Source organism: Struthio camelus, chromosome 6 (genome assembly GCF_040807025.1).
Source record: "Struthio camelus isolate bStrCam1 chromosome 6, bStrCam1.hap1, whole genome shotgun sequence".
NCBI lineage: Eukaryota > Metazoa > Chordata > Aves > Struthioniformes > Struthionidae > Struthio > Struthio camelus.
In genome coordinates, this window is record NC_090947.1 from 32,153,746 (window position 1) to 32,170,450 (window position 16,705).

The following is a 16,705-nucleotide window of genomic DNA, read 5'->3' on the forward strand; positions in this document are numbered from 1 at the left end:
AGAGGTACTGAAGGAGCCTCTTTCTCATGACAACTGTGCAGATAGTAAGCACTCATGGGGATGCAAGTGCCTAGTGGTATTAAGACAAACAGTTTGAAGGCAGTAGGCAACTCATGCCTGGAGCAAAGAGCTTGAAACAAGGGAGGATGGGAGCAGTGCCCTCTCTGGGGGCTTGAGTGAAAAGCAGTAGTTAGGCTGGAGACAGAAGCAGGTAAATGTGGGTCTAATGTGTTTGCTACTTCCTGTACTTAGCTGCATGCATGCATGCCTTCAAGTAATTTTTGTGTGAATGACTTATGAAAGGTGTTGCTCCATGTTGTCAGCTAGGTTAATGGGAACCATAGGAACTGCATTCTCCAGCTCTTTCTAGCTTGACTTGGAAGCACTGTCTTGCTGGTAGAAGAACTTCAGTTCTTAGAGTTTTTTTGTTTTGTTTTCCCCTGTCTCTGGAAACTCTTCTGTGGCACCATCAAGTAGTGATAACACGGTTCTCTTGCTTGTTCCCAGCTGTTGGATGGAGCAAGGATGTTGGCAAACAGCCTTGACTGCTTACTGTCTTCTGGTGGTAATCATTAATTATTGGCTTTTGTTTTTATGATACAATTGATACCCAGTTCTTTGTAAGATGTTATGGAGCAAATGTTTAAAAACTGTTAATGGTTGCCAAGGAGTGATCACTTGTGTGGTTCCTTTTGGCCTACAAAACAGGACTGAATAACCTTTTATCAGTGCCTGCCCCAGAAATATCAAGTTTTCTTGCCATCTAAGCAAGTGAAGTTTGTATTTCTCTCACTTTGTCTCTTCATGTTCCTCCAAATACTGCTTTAATAGTATTGGAGGATCTGTTTTGTCTCTTGTGCTTGAAATATGCAAATGAGCATTTTCCAAGACCTGTCAAAATGGGAGTCATGAAGTCATGTAATCTGAGAATGTTATGTAGTCTGCTAAGTAAGTAGCTACTTGAATCTTTTCATGGTGACAGGCTGCTTGCTTAGAGCAGTCACTCTCAGCTGTTTTACCTTTAGCCCATAGCTTTTCTAAGGGTTGCGGAACTGATTAGAAGCAGACCCTTCTTAACCAGTTCTACAACCCTTAAAGGCTGTGGGCTAAAGGTATGTGGACCGGTGGTTGTCAGGTATTGGAACGTGAAACTTAATGGAAATGCAGAGTCTTTCAGAAAACTTTGCTGGCTCACAAGTCAAAGGTTGAAAAATCAGTCCTGGGGTTATAAACACTTTCTAAAGCCTCAGGTCTGTCAATTGTCACTTTCTGAATTGGTGTATTGTTGTCACTTGACGTGATTTGTGTGAAATATTTCAGGCCATTAGAAGTGTAATTAAACTGGAGTTTGTAATACATCCCTCTTAAATTTGGACTGTAACAAAACTGATCTAAAGTCAAAGTGCAGAGCTGGAAAGCTAAAAACATGCTAAATTGTCTATATCTAGTCACTTCACTTTCTAGATGTGTCTGCATGGTCACTGGAAAAAGATCACTTTTTCAGAAGCCTATTGACCGGATGTCACCCTAACTGTGGGCAAGGCTTCTACTCATATAGTTAGCCAGGTTAAACAATATCTCAGCTTTAAATGTAATATTGATGACAAAGGCTTTGCAAGCTAGTGGCTTAAGTTGCAAATACATTTTATTCTTACCTCAGTGACAGAATTATTATAGGATTACAGGATTATACTGAAAACATGACAAGGCACTTCAGAAGTTCAGAACCAGAGTTACCTGAACTCTGGGCTGTGTATTGCAGAGTATTTGCTAAGTATAGGGTTTATATAAGGAATTCCTTAAGATTAGTGCTCCATTGCTCGGCAGGGCTCTGTCTGGGGCAGTGCTCTAAAGCAGAAGCTTAACGGGTGGTGTGTTTTCAGATGGAGCTCCATTTCAGTTGCCTCAGCCCTCCAGAAAAGGTGCAGTTTTGGTAACTGGGGAAGATGCTTCCAGATTAGAAGAAAATAATTCTAAAGTACAAAGTGATTTTTGAAATAGCCTTTCCACTAAACATCGGCTACAGTAAGAAACTCCTTCCCATGATGCTATTCTTCTGCGATTTTTTTGGCTTACTGTAAGATCCCATGTTTAGTAGGTAAGGACTTCTTCTTAGAGCAGACACCCATAAGTCTGGCTGAGTCTTATAGCAGCCTTCCAACTTCACCTCCCATTTCATAAAACCAAAAAAAAAAAAAAACCCTAAGGAAATATACTTTCAAAAACCAAATATGTGCTTGAAACCAGTGGGCTATTTCTCAATCTGTCTATTACAAACTGCTAAATTCATTTTGTTAGTTTGACACAATTCAGATAGTTGCATACATTTAAAAAATCTGCAAGCTTAACAAAGAATTACTGTATTATGTAATCTTCAGTCCAACCAGAGTCAAACTAGACTTTATGGACTGAGTTATGAAGCTGGAATGGAAGGCAACTGTACTTAATTCAGACAAGTGATCTTAGGCATAAATAGGCTGAGCAGCACTAACGCTGCATGTTATCTCTTCATTTAGTGTGTACAACAGGGAGCAACACAAAACAGTGATTTTAGTCCAACTCTTCTCTTTCAGTGTTCACAACTGCCTTGTAGTAGTAGCTATCCCCATCTTGTGAGCATACCTACTATTATGCTTTTGTAAATGCTAGTCAGGGTTCCTAGTTAAGCGTTAGTCCTGAAGGATAAGTTTCTAGGTCTGCTGCACTACTTGTGCTAGTGGTCAGAATAGGCATTGTATTTCTTAAAGCTCCCTGCAAGTAAGATGTATAGAAACTCTGCTGGTGCGTAGACTTGGAATCATGGAATTGCTGAGGTCGGAAGATGCTTCTGGAGATCGTCTAGTCCAAACACCCTCAACTCGGGGAGAACTAGAGCAGGTTGCTCAGGACCTTGTCCAGTTGGGTTTTGAATATCTACAGGGATGGAAACTCTGCATCCTCTCTGGGCAACCTGCTCTGGTGTGTTCAATCACCCTTACAGGAAGAAAAATCCTTATGTTTAAATGGAATTGCCTGTGTTTTAGTTTGTGCCCATTGCCTCTTGTCCTGTCACTGGATGTACCTGAGAAGAGTCTAGCTCCACTGTTTTCACAACCCACAGTATTTATACCTGTAATAAGATCCCCCGAGCCTTCTCTTCTCCAAGCTGAACAAGTCCAGCTCTTGATCTTTCATCGTATGTCAGATGCTCCGGTCTCTTAACCGTCTTTGTGGCCCATCGCATCCACAACTCTTGTCCAGTTCTGGGCTCCCCAGTACGCAGCACTCTTGACGTGCTCTTGCCAGTGCTGAGCAGAGGGGAAGAATCACACCTTTCTACCTGCACTTCCTGATGCACCCCAGGAGGCTTTTGGCTCCCTTTGTCTCAAGGGCACATTGCTGGCTCATGGTCAACTTGTCAGGACCCCCAGGTCCTTTTCTGCAAAAGCTGCTTTTCAGCTGGTCAGTCCCCAGTGTATTGCTGGATGGGTTATTCCTCCCAGGTGCAGACCTCGGCACTGCCTTCTGAACTTCATGATGTTCCTGTTGGCCAGTTTCTCCAGCTTGCCATGGTGCCTCTTGTCAGGTTGTAGCAGTGTGCCTGATTGAAGGGAGCCTGTTACAGCTTAATGACTCATGCATCTGTGAACCTTTGAGTTAGATGCTTAAAATAGCGTAAGTACTTTTAGAAACTACAGGGAGGCAATTCCCCAGTGCCTCTGGGGAGGCATGATTCTGTAGTTAAGACTAAACTCATGGAGGAGGGACTGAGTATCCACCTACCTCCATCAAACACAAGCAGATATTTAAGAGTGGCTTACATTACCACAAGTGAGGATGTGAACGTGGCACCCCAACTTCAGTTTGGGAGCAAAGAATGCTTAACAGGCAATTGCCTGGGCAAAGATAATTGCTACTGCTGGTAGTATCTAAGCCAAACTAAACGGAGCTGGGACTTCCAGTCCCAGGAGTTCAGTGAACTGGGAAATTTAAAGGCAGAGTTAGAGTGGTCTAGCCAGATTAATACTGTGGGGGAACAGTGGGCTCGCCGCCTTTTTGTCAGCGGTATCTTCTGCCTTATTACAAGACAAACTGGCTAGCTCTGACAGTTAAGTGAGGAAAAACAAAATGAGGGGAGGAAATATGACACTTCATGAGAGCTGAAGAACTGAATATTGAAATTGCATAGTTTGCTCATGGTTGAATATTTAGTCACTAGAGTAAATCCAGTGAATTTTTATTAGTCACTGAATATTCAGTGACTATAACATTCACTGAATTTTTATTCACTATAATTTGCTAGATTGTTAGTGACAATTTCTTTGTGAGTTAGAGCTGCAGATTATGCACTGAAGGAATAACTATGCCATATTGTAAGCTCCTACTGATGCAGTATTTGAATACTAGGTTTTTTTTCTTAACTACAGTATGCTGCTTCATAAGCTGAGAATTTCACTTGTCTGAGGCATTTATTACATTCCTAGAGATTTGATCAAAATCAGCACGAGATTAATGTCTGAAGCATGACATTATCTCTTAGCAGTCCTTTGGCAGATCTGGTCTATGCTATGTTTGAGAGATGAGCATTTCTGTGCCCAGAAGAGCTTTTGAAGGGAAGCATAGTTGAAATATGCTTCTTAAGTCAGTGGGAGTTAGGCTTTTGTACAACTCTAATTGTTAGAAGCTGCCTGAGTTTCACTTATCTGCCATGAGCCTCATTGGCTAGTGTGAGATATGCTCTCTTAATTCACTTTAAGTGATTAAGCAACTAGACTGCACTGCAAGTAACTTCAGTAACAAACTTTTAGCATAGAAATACTGATTAATGGTATTAACTCAGGTTTCATGCTTGTGTTACCTTTTTATCAGGTTTCCAGTTAAGTTCCCTCAAATAAGAGGTGTATGGTAGATCAGCCTGATCTGTAGTTTGTCTGCAAGTGTATTTTGGGCGTTAATATTAAACCTGGAGACTTCCTGAAAGTAACTTGAAGAGGTCTGCTTGGGTACATCTCTACAGCAAGAATGTTTTTTAACTGTAATGGCATTAGTGTTACATGAAGTAGGAGTTATAAACATTAAAATCTTATGGACAGAAAGGGTTTTATTCTATTCAGTATAACAGTACTCGATGCCAAGCAACTAGCAGATAGTAATATGGAAAATAGAATGGGGTCTCCAAATACGTAGGTATATCTGAAAAGTAGGACTGGGGCTTAAATGATGCCATCTGTGAAATAATATAATGTAAATATATTATTTACATTATTTACATTACAGCTTCTGCCAGTGCCATACAGTTACAAATACTTTTAAGTATTAAACCTCTGTGTGAGAGTTTAGGGAGACTGTGGTGGGCTGGGACTCCTTCCTGAGGGAGTTTGCCTTTTGGCAGAAACTTCTTGGCAAGGTGGTGCTGTGCCCCCCTTTGGGGTATGTGCATAGTGCCTATGAGCCTGACCCCACCTGCTGTCTTATCTCGTGAAAAGAGGTAGCCCTACTAGTTAAGGAAGGGAAGGTAGCCTGTTTCATGCTTATCTGCTTCATCACGGACATGAGACTGTTATCTGCATGACAGGATGGTGCAATAACATTGTAGATCTGGGTTGCACCCAGTGATGCAGAGCAGGATACAGGGTGGGTACTGGAATCTAAAAGGATAGGTGTAGAAACATTAAAACTGTTTCTGCAGAGGGTGTGCACCTTTGCACTACTACCATTCTATCAGAATCAATGTCAAAGGCCTTCATAGGTCAAAACATTTTGTAAGAATCTTACAAAACAGAGCCTCAGTTGCTGCAAAACTTCTGTGAACTTAAAAAGGAAGTATTTTCACTTTGATTAGATAAGAACAAAAAAAGTAAACTCAAAGCTCTGGTTAAATACTCTCTTCTAGAGCCAAGTTAACTTACAAAAGTGTTCTCCAGTGTGGTATCCTCTTAATGCTTGAAGAGGACAAGGACAGCCCTATGTAAGTTTGTTACCTTTCCAGTCTAAAAGAATGACTGCTTGTGGTGGTGTTGTGGGGACCAAACCACTTGGACGTTAATCAAGAGGCGTAATTCTAGATTCTCTGCCTGGTTGCTGTTTCCTCTTCACGTACTCATCGGTGTCACTGGAGCTGACACTGCATCTGGGAAATTGAAACTTCCAAATAGAGAGAACCTGCTGAAAGCCCAGAGCATCTTGTTATGTCTCTCTGTGCTTTGGTACAGAGTCATGAATTGTGTGTTCTGACTTCCTAGCAGTATGAATATGATCAATGTTACAGTTAACTTGTCAACATGCAGGTTTTATGGTCCTCTTCCCTAGGAAGCTGATGCAGGCTGGAGTTCTGGCAGTTCTCCCACCATTGCTTTGTTTTTGTGCCTGTGTGTGTGTGGTGTTTTGTTTTGGCCCCCTCCCCCCCCCCCCCCCCCCCCGACCCTAGTTAGGATTTATAAGGAATCTATAGGGAAATGTTGCTGACAACTGCCAGCTTGTCTCCTTCCTCTTTGAAGAAGTGTGAGTAGAGTTGACTGACTTGTGACTGTAGAGGTACAGTTTTGTGTAGGCTATTTTTATGCATCCTCCTAAAAGGAGTTCACCTTTGAATAGTATGGAACAGCAGTAGCGACAACCATTCACTTTTCTTCCTGCAGGTATTTCCACTGCTTTGTATGTATTCAGCATACATGAACTAGCCAGTAAAAAAAGCACTTGAGTTAATGACACTTGTTTGCTTAGAACATCTTACATAGATGACTAGCAAATTGCAGTTTTATAAATGCATTAATGCACAAGGATGTTGCTGCCTTTCCACTTAATGGGCTCAATTTTGAGATGTGTTGTTCTTTTCAAGCAAGAATCAACTTAGTCTGGTAACACAGTCCAAACCGGTAAAGAATTGAAAAGGCTCTTGTTCTGTCCTTTTAGTCTCTTTAATTGATACTGCCTTCTGTGATTTCTCCCTTTGACTGAATGGTCTTCATATTTATGAAGAATGAAAATCCCCATCAGGAACTATTTTATTGAACTGGGAAGTGGAGATGCCTGTCTAAATGCTTTGTGCCTCTGACAAAAATAGAGTAACTAAGGAAATGCAAATTTTATATAGATTTAGATACCCCAAGACCAAAATGAAGTAGCAGAAGTAAAAATTGTCTTCTAATGTCTGCATTAAGTTCTGCTCAAGATGCCTTACAAGACTCTGGACATGTGACCACAGTGTTGCAAAATGGTACTGTATTATGGCTGCATGCAACGACACAACTGTTATCTGGCTGTTAATTACCCATATATCATGATGAAATGGATTTGCAACCTTATTTAGTCAGGTGTAGACATAAGGCTTTTGTGACACAACTGTGCCTTTGCAGTACTACCTGAGAGGAATCCTTTTAGTCTAAAATCTAGACAAATGTGATATTAAAATCTATGTCAGTACTCTAGTTCAACACAAGATCTGACTTCAGTTTGAGGAGTTATTTTAAACTGTGGCTCCTTTGACACTCAGACTGACCATAGTCTGAGCCCTTCCTGTGACTAAATCTATGAAGACTTGCTTGTGCACACCCACAACCTTAGCGTGGACTACAGTACTTGGATAGGATTTAATTCCAGTTTTGTGCTGATGTGAAGACAAATCTAACCAGGATTATCATCTTGACGTTACTGCCAACAAGTAAGATGCTGTCTGTTTCTTTTGGTCCTCTATTGAATGATGTGACGGGGCATATCTTTCTGAATTGTCTCTATCAAGTAAATGTTTGTTGCTGTCAGACTTGTCTTCTAAGCACTAATGATGCATCTTTCTGAAAACTCATAAGCGAAGTTGGGCTGTGCTTGACAAAGGATGGCAAGGGGCAATGTACTGGCTAGACACAAGGTATGTCAACTATCTAATTATCCATAAATAAATGATAATATTATAGATAACATGTAATTGACATACCTGATACTGATACTAGATAACAGATTGCTTGTGGCCCAGACTTGAGGATAGCCTTAAAGTGGGGTTGTCCAAGTCTATAACCTCTTCCAAAGAATAAAGTACAGGCACTTCATGTGTCACTAGTGTAGTAATCAGTTAGGTTAGCAATGTATTTGAGTCTCATGTTCTTCAAGATCTTATTATACATAGCTGCTCTGGGTGTGCATGTGTGAGGTCTTGGAAGTTCTTGTATAGCAAGTCCATTCTTCTAAAGATCACTTGTTATGTTCTTGTTAAACCAGTTGAAATAGCTTTGTGTGCAAATGTATAGTGTAGTGAGAAGTTATAGAAGGAAGATGTAGGCTATTAGGATGGCATCTAATGGCTGGATAGCTGATCCCATTCATAGGATTAAAGAGGATATTTTAGTGTGAATTCTGGGCCCCAGCATGGCATGCATGCTTCCCTACATGTGTGTGTAGGGAAGACTCCTGATTGCAAGTGAGTTCAAATATTTCATGCAGTCTGTGAGGAACAGAATGATGCAGTTTGATCATTGAGATGCTTTTATGCAGTGTATCTTGTGCTCAAAAGAGCGAGTCTTAGGGACTCTCCTGCAGACAAGTTCAGCATGAGCTGTGCTAATACTTGCAGCACTTGGTCATCTTCCATGGAAGCTAGCCTTCAAACTGGGTTAAGTTGTACTTCAAACTCCTGAGTTACTGCTGTTCCTCAGCCTGTACTTATCCTTTTGCTTTCCCGATAGGTTGGAAGTAATCGTAGTCCAGTTTCAGGTTCGGTTTTAATCTTAGACTACTGTATTGTAAACTTCTCTTGTCATCTTTAACAAGCAGTGTAAGCCCAAGCAGTATGGCTGCTGCTAGAGTAGCTATGACAACCAGCTTGTTTAAACTAAATGTACATATCGTTCTGTCTTCTGGGTGGAATTAGTGCCCAGTTCTAATTGGAACTAGTGTAATGTAGACTTGTAACTTACAAGGGTGTTAGGGAAATAAAGTATCTACACTGCAGTCTGTCCCTGTAACATTTAGGGGCACTGATGCTCCTGCTTCATTTCAACAGGATCCGGTCTATATAGAGTACCTCCTGCGTATGTACAGAGTAAGCTAGTTCCTTGCCCTGAATACCCTTCTACAACCTCAGGGGGAAAAGGAAGAATTTTTTTAAAAAAAATTTCCAAATCCATTTCTACAGTTTCTAGCCTGATGTTCCTATCTGTGCAGGTTCAAGACTGCTAATAGACATCTCCTCTACTTGTATGAGATCTAATTACCATGGGCAAATCTGGGGCTTCAGTTTCATGCTGGTGTTCTGCCCCTATACTGCAGCAGGGCATCTGCTCCCTTATGCTGACCTGCATGTCTAGGAAACTCAGCCTGGACAGGCTCAGGGAGCTTGCCTCTTTCTGCAGCAGTGTTGGTTACCCTCAAGGCTGCTGTAGCCCCACCTTCTTTGGCCTCAGCTGTGCAGACCTATTTCCTTCCCTCCCCTCAGCACTGGCGTGAGGCATGGGCCTTGCTGATCTGACTGGCAGACCTGGTCAGCCAAACTGACTGGCTCTCCTGCAGGAGGAGATAGGTTTGAACAGCCAAGGGCAAGGATGGGGGGCTAAGGAAGGGGGGGGCCTGTGACAGCAGCACTCTGATGCGAGCAGGGGCCATGGAACTGCTCTCCCAACCTGCTCTGCAAGATTTCTTGAGCCGAGTAAGTTCCTTGATCTGGTTAAGTGTGGCCTAGTAAAAAATCTCTTGGCACAGCAGAGAAGACAGAAAAACCCAGCAGTACATGGAGGAGGAGATAGGGATTTCTTAAGCAAGAGATTGTTAACAAGCACTTCAGAATCTCTCTCCATTTAGTCTGAAAACCATTAACTGGAGACAAGCCGAGAAATAAGGTATTAGCAATGCAGAGGATGATAGACTAGCACTTTTATTTTTAGCATGCATATACTAAAATTTTTAGTAGCATTAGATGTCACTTTTAATCTCAAATGAACTTTTATATTTGAACTACCAGTTGGAGCATTTACAGTCCATTGAAAGCTAATGGCATTTCAGTACTTAAATATTTTCTGGATAACCTCGGAATAGCTGAGGAGCTGTTACAGTTCATAGCTCAGTGAGATTGTTAATTAGTTGTGTGATCTAGGGAATTTCAGATTGCATTCTTGCAGGCATATCACAGAACCAAACACCCCAGAGTCTCTAATTCGCATTCTGATAAGTGAGGATCACTAAATTATTGTTGAGGGGAAGGGGGGGGGGGGGAAAAGCCTTCTCTGTGCTTGCTTTTGATGACATCATAATTAAATCTTTTTAATAGGTTGAATACCCAGATTTTTTCCTTTTGAAAATAGGTATCAGAAGGGTTTAACAAAGCTCTTCTGTCAAGCTATTGGGCTAAGGGCTCCTAGAATCCCGTTCTTAAAATCCAAAGAATGGCCTGCTTTCAGTGGCAGGGTAGCAATGAAAAGAGACGTCTAAGGATATCAGCTGCACAGCAAGAGAACGAGGGCTGATCTCAGCAATTTTGAGTTGATTTAGAGCTTTAGTTCAGTTTTTTGAATCTCAAACTTGGCAAAACTGGAAATAATTCCAATTAGAGCTTTTGGAAGTGTCTAGAGTATTTTCTTAAAGGAATATTTGCTGGAGAATAGCACACTTAGTGAAGTGTTTTTTCTTCTCTCTGTGGATTTGGGAGGACTGTAGCAAAATGAGGTCTTTTCCTGGTAAAGTGACAAGCACTGCTTCTCTTTTTTTTTTTTCTTTAATGACTATACAACTGTAAGCCTTGAGATGAAATAAAGGCGTGAAAAAGTATAATCCTGTTCAAAATAGATAGTTACTCAGTAGTAGACTCTGAATCTTTTCATGAGCTAAACTTAATTTATGATCAACTGAATGTTCTGGAAACCATTAACTGTTTAGGCTGGGGAGGAGGAGGCAGAGAAACTAGCAGACTGATGCTTAAATTTAGAGTTCATGAGTCTGTTTATAAACAGATATCTTGAAGTGCTTGGTTTCTAGGGACAAGCCAAAAATGAAACAAGATTGTGTGGGCTCCTTTACACTAGGAGACCTCAGTTAACCTATAGAGGCTGTAATTTCAACAGGTAAGAAAAGGGAAGGCTGAAACAGCTGTTTAACTTGTGTTTAGATTTGTTATGTTTGACTGCAAAAGCTATTGGTGGAATTAGTCCTGCTGGCTAAGTGCAGATCTTCTCAAGTTAAAATCAAAACAGCTTTTTAGTAACCACTGTGGCTTGATCATAGATCTTGCTGTGCTTCATGTGGCCAACATTTGTCAGCCTTCATTTCTTGGTCTGAGGAGCATCCACTTGCTTTGTGTAACCTACCCTCAAAAAGCATAATTGAGTCCAGTGTCTTAAACTGTTTCAGTTAAACTGGATAAAGTGGGTAGTTGTCACTTCTTAAAGAGAACAAGACAATGTTGATGCTCTGACTTCAGCTGTGTCTAGAACTTTGTTTCAGAGCAGTGTGAACAGTAACCAGAGAAAAACTGAGAATTTCTCAAGTGGATTGTGCAGGTCATGACACTCGCACAGTGTTCAGCATGGTGTCATTAAACCTGAAAACAGAATAACAGATTGAATTTAAGATATAACCACTGACAGGTTCTTTTCTTCCTGTCAGAGGAACGTAAATCCTGTCTGAGTTCTCTACTTCTCAGCGGGTAGAAAGCGATGTTGGAAAGGATGCAGTATTTAATCACAGAATTGGATGGCTCTACCTGGAGACTTGCTCAGAGCAGGCTCTTCTCCATTAACTTGTACTGAGACACAACCTACTATCTTCTGATCTAAAAAGAAGATACTTAGCCTTAAGTATAAACTGAAGAGAGTTGAATTGTGCTTTAACAGCAGCTACACTTATCTCAGGTTCCTCTAGACGCTGACGGTTGAAAGAGGTGGATGGATTTCACGAGACTTCTCTTCCTGTAAAGAATAGATGAGTTAAACAGTGTCAACATCTTGACTGCTTCAAGGATACTTAATCTACAGAGTGGAGATAAACTGTTCCTTGCCTACAGAGAGAGCTTCCATTTGTGTTATTAGGGAGTTTCACCTCAAGCAACTGTTGTGTGAGAGCTTTGATCACTGATGCATAAACAGCTTTTTGGGCTGCAGAGGGGGAAATGCAAGTAAACAAACACTGGCTCCAGTAACTTCTCTTGTCGCTCAATTAGCGTTGGTCTTAAAGTGTACCTTTTTGAACTGGTGATGTGCTCTTAGTCTATTGTCCTGTAAATACAGGCATTTCTGCTATGTTTCTGCAGTGATGCTGCCTATGTCAGTCCTGTGCCACATGGAACAGTATGGCACAGCCTTGTCTTGCTTAGTACTATCTAACTGTTCTTTGTTTCCACTTCCATTCTACAGCTGGGTCAAGGCTATTGTGCTACTTGAGGCTAGAAGAGAGAGGAGGAGGAGGGAGTGCTATGCTTCTGTCTCTCTCCTGCCAGCAGAGAAGAGCTGCTGTGCATATGAAGCTTCAGGGATTTTGGGGATACGACACTGGGGTTGTGCACTGAATAGATTGCCATGTTCCTCTGGGCTGCCTTGGAGAGGGATCATATTGATACTCAACTATCATATTCAGTTCCCTGCAGATTACTAGTGCTATTTGAATCTTTAAGTACCCAGACCACGAAGGCGAGCTTTAGATGTGACCAGGTTGGAAATATTTGTTTGCTATCAGATGCTTTTGTTTGCTAGTAAACTTTTGTTACAAGTTGTTAATGTCATATATGAAGACAAAGGTCAACTCAGCACTCTTCCGCCAGTATTGAGGTGGGATGGACAAGGAAGGATTTTAATATTCTCTGTTTAGCTCTGTAGAGAGCTTGCACTAATTCGAGTTGGACAGTGTTTTACCCCAAAGGTGGTTTAATATAGCCGGTAAACATGTGGTATCTGTATTGACAGGTGGGAGGAAGTTGCTATATTCTACAAGCCATTAGTAAATCATCTTGTATCGCAGTCGCATAGCGCGTTTTTAATGCAACATCCAGAGTCTGTTCTGTGTGTCTTGTGCAGTTGGTTTGTCTGATGTGGTAATGTCATAGGCAAGAGTATGAAGTTTGTTTCACAGGAATAGTGCTAACTTGAAACTCTTGTGTTGGAAAGATCACACAACAATTACAACAGCCTTAGGATGCTTGTTACAGGAATGCTCAAGGGTTAAGAACAGTCACAATTGCATTGAAAAGTCACTAAAGATCACTAGGCTTTTCCAAAATGCTGTTCATCTGCTACTGTCAAAGCCAGAGCGTTCTCCTACTGGGCAAAATGAGCTGCTCTCAGCTTCATGAGAGCAAACTACCGGATACTGTGATATTACTGGAACACTTCAAGTCCTCCGATTGTGTAACTTTGTAGTCAGTCTGTAACTTCTATGCTTTAGCTGTCTACAGTACGCATCCAAATAACCTGAATCTACTTCATCTTCTGTAGAGCATGTAGACCTTAAATGTTTGAGGAAAGCCTCTCAGCCCAAAGTTCTGGCGTTTGAATGCTGTCTGCTGTGTTCTCTCCTTCACCCCACCCCCTTCCTCTGTTAAGGACCTCTGTTCTTCTCCTTAACTCTTGATCACCAGAGTGACCACCCTGGAGTAATGGCTAAACTCATTAGTTAGCCAAACCCAAATGCTTGTCCTAATAGAAGAGGAGAATCTCTTAAGAAGTTGGACCTACCTGTTTCTGTAGCCTTCAGCCTGTGCTTATTAAGGAGCGCTCTTGATGGGAGAGTTTTCCTGTATAATATAAAATAGAAGGTTACCGGAGGAAAATGCCTGTCTACACTTACCAGTGTTTGTCCTGGAATAAGCCCTTGAAAATATGATTAACTTGCATTACTGTACCAAATGTTTGTAGCAAACATGCAGAGTATTTTACTCACACCTGGTGAAATGCTGTAATTTAGATGCTTGAAAATGCTATCCTGAGGGCATTTCTTGATTGTTGGCATGTTTGTTCTTGTGCAGTATGCACTAATCATACAAATTCTGGAGCTGCTGCTTTTCAGAAGATCAGGTCATAGCAAGGGGGAAAAACTTCACAGCAAGTGTGGTCAAACACTGGAAGAGGTTGCCCAGTGGTCATGGAGTCTCCATCCTCAGTAGTCAACTAGACCTAAATTAGATAACTTGGGGCCAACTGTGTGGAGTGAATAGTTTTGACCAGACAACATCCAGAGGCTGTTTCCAACCTAAATGGTTTTATGGTGTGTTTGTAGGTCAGCAGTTTCTCAGCTGCTACATAATTTTGTTTAGGAGAGCTAGCTATCCTGAAGGCTTTTAGAATTTAGTACTCTGGCTTCTACTGTAGGCTTTATATTTCAATCCAGTAAAATTTGTGCAGTGTGGTGGTTGCAGTGTCTTTCTGGACTAATGAGACTCCTGGTAGCGGTTGATACTTAGAGCAGCAGCTGTTATCCCAGAAGCACAGAAACTAAAGCAAGGCTGATATAGCCACTTTCCACAGCAAACGTTCCCTGAATGGTTTGCTGCTCCTGTTACAGCAGGCTGCCAGGATCTGAATGGCTGGGCCCTTAGTCTTCCTACTGTGAGGACACAAGTGCCACCATCCTTGCATCTGCATTGTAGCAATCGTGCTCACGTGTTTGTTTATTCCTCAGTTGTGGGTTCCTGACTGGTGATGCATCTAGGGTGGGGATTTCTATGCATCATCAGTTACTTCTGCTCTTGTCCCCAGTCCACTGTTACAAAGCTGCTGTTCTGTGCTTATTGGGGTGTGGCAGCTAATGCATATCTGTTTGAGCTGCTGTTTCCAGCTGCTCTCCCAAAATGCAGTAATACTTTTAAAACAGGCCTCAAGCACTTAAGTACTTGGTTTTCATGACTGATAACAGAAAAAGGCTTGTTAAATAGCAATTGTTTATGGAAGCTTACTCTGTAGGGCTTTGCAACATCAGAAGAAGAATGGGAACTGAATTTCTTGCAGTTGAAGGGGACTTTTTTCAAAAAACAAGGCTTGCCACATCAAAAGGCAGGAATGACATGAAACGAATGCTAGTGCCATGTCATAAGACTTTCCGCTAGAAGCTTCTGCAATTTGTTTCTGCTAGAATTTACTGTGTATCTCTGTTCTTTCCTCTCCTGTGCAGAGAGGAGATCAAAAGTCATCTTTCTACTTACAAGCAGATCTAAGATATAGCTCTGCTTTTAGGTCAAAACTAAGCTGCTTCAACACTAAATACTTTAGAAAGGTATAAAGTCTTATAACGAGAACTATAGAAACAGTTTTATGACGTTAGAGGAAAAAGGAGTCTCTTTCCGTGGGAAACTTCTTGGGGAAGCAGCCACAGAGGATGGCTTTACAAATAAGAGCAGCTTGTTCATCTAGTAGCTCCTCTGAGAAGCCTTTGGTGTCTGTATTAGTCACACTATTGTCAGAAGTGGCAGGTATTTGTTCTCATACCTGGTTCATACCCGTATTTTAGACAACAGTGGTAGGATTTGCTTCCTAATATATTGGAGTGGCCCACTCCTCAGGGTTTTAATCTGGTCTTCCAATAGCGAGTTTGCCTTATGCTATGGTGATGTTGTCATTGATGTCACGGTCAGTGACTGTATCTTCTGTCTGCAGATCTGATTGTTTGCTTGGCACTTGGCATCTGTGGAGAACAAGACAATGGCTGCCAGCAAGAGCAAGAACCAGAGTTCCTTGGCCCTCCATAAAGTAATTATGGTTGGCAGTGGAGGTGTAGGCAAATCTGCACTCACGCTTCAGTTTATGTATGATGAGGTAAGTGGTTTTGGATCAGCTTCTCTAAAGCATAAGAGCTATAGCTTCCTAGACTTCCCTGGTGGGAGCAGGGGGACCAAACATACATAGCAAGAGACCTGGTGACCTAATTGGCCAGAGGAGGTTATAGGAATCTGGGAGGGGTGCCCTCTGGGAAGGTCTCTGCCCAGGAGTGACGAAATTGTTCATTAGTGAAAGAACACCGTCTTCAAAAGACGTGCAGAATATGAATGTGCTTGCCTGAGTGTACAGGGGCAGTTACCTGCTGGGATTTAACACTAATTTTGTTGCCATTTCTTCTAGGCTGTACATTAGAGGTAAGCATTCTGCCTCACTGTGAGCCAGATGATGAAGCAGGCATGCTTGTAACACGATTTCTTCAGTGCTGGTGTACAGAAAGCTGTATGTGACTGTCCAGATCCAAATATAAATTAATGCATGATTCTCTAGTTCAGAAGCTAGTACTTATCTGCAGGCAGCCCACTCAACTGCAGTGACCCAAATACCTCAGTGGGCTGCATCTCTGGGAAGGGACAGGGTAGGTAGAACATTGTAGTTCTTATAGTGAGGTAATCTGGGGTGTCAGTTGCTTGCTGGAGACTGTCTTCTAACTTGAGTTTGGCATAAGGGATTACATGGCAAGGCTAGCTTGAGGGCACAAACCTTTAGATGTACCTAAAGCTAAAGGCCTAAGCTTTAGGAAAGCCCAGGTCAGCTTATTCAGTCTCACAGGAGATCGAAAGGCTGTGCTTTGAGCCTGAGAGAAAGGAGGTGGAAGGATGAGGAGCTTCCACTGGTCCTGTATTGCCAGCACAGAACTACAGGCTGAACTGGCAGTGGCTTTGTGGGTCACATCAATGTTAATGCCCTGTATCTGTGTGCCTGTGTAATTATGGAGCATGCTTTCATGTTCAACAGTTGAGTGCTTTTGTCTGCTCCTGTTTAAGTTTCAGATGGTTATGCCTTAAGTGCTTTTAGAAGTGCTTTCTTCTTGAAGTGGAAGAGTAGAT

The 16,705-nt window shown here is 41.8% G+C and overlaps 1 protein-coding gene across 6 annotated transcripts in view; it reads left to right on the forward strand.

Annotated features, from left to right (window-relative positions):
• RALB (RAS like proto-oncogene B) overlaps nt 1–16,705 on the forward strand; it is a 52,337-nt gene that overhangs the window by 25,523 nt on the left and 10,109 nt on the right. For all 6 annotated transcript variants that reach the window (XM_068949021.1, XM_068949020.1, XM_009667838.2 and 3 more), the window contains one exon: nt 15,537–15,695. In XM_068949021.1, coding sequence (XP_068805122.1) covers nt 15,582–15,695 — 114 coding nt within the window. In that variant the 5' untranslated portion in view covers nt 15,537–15,581. The remainder of the gene's footprint in view (nt 1–15,536; nt 15,696–16,705) is intronic.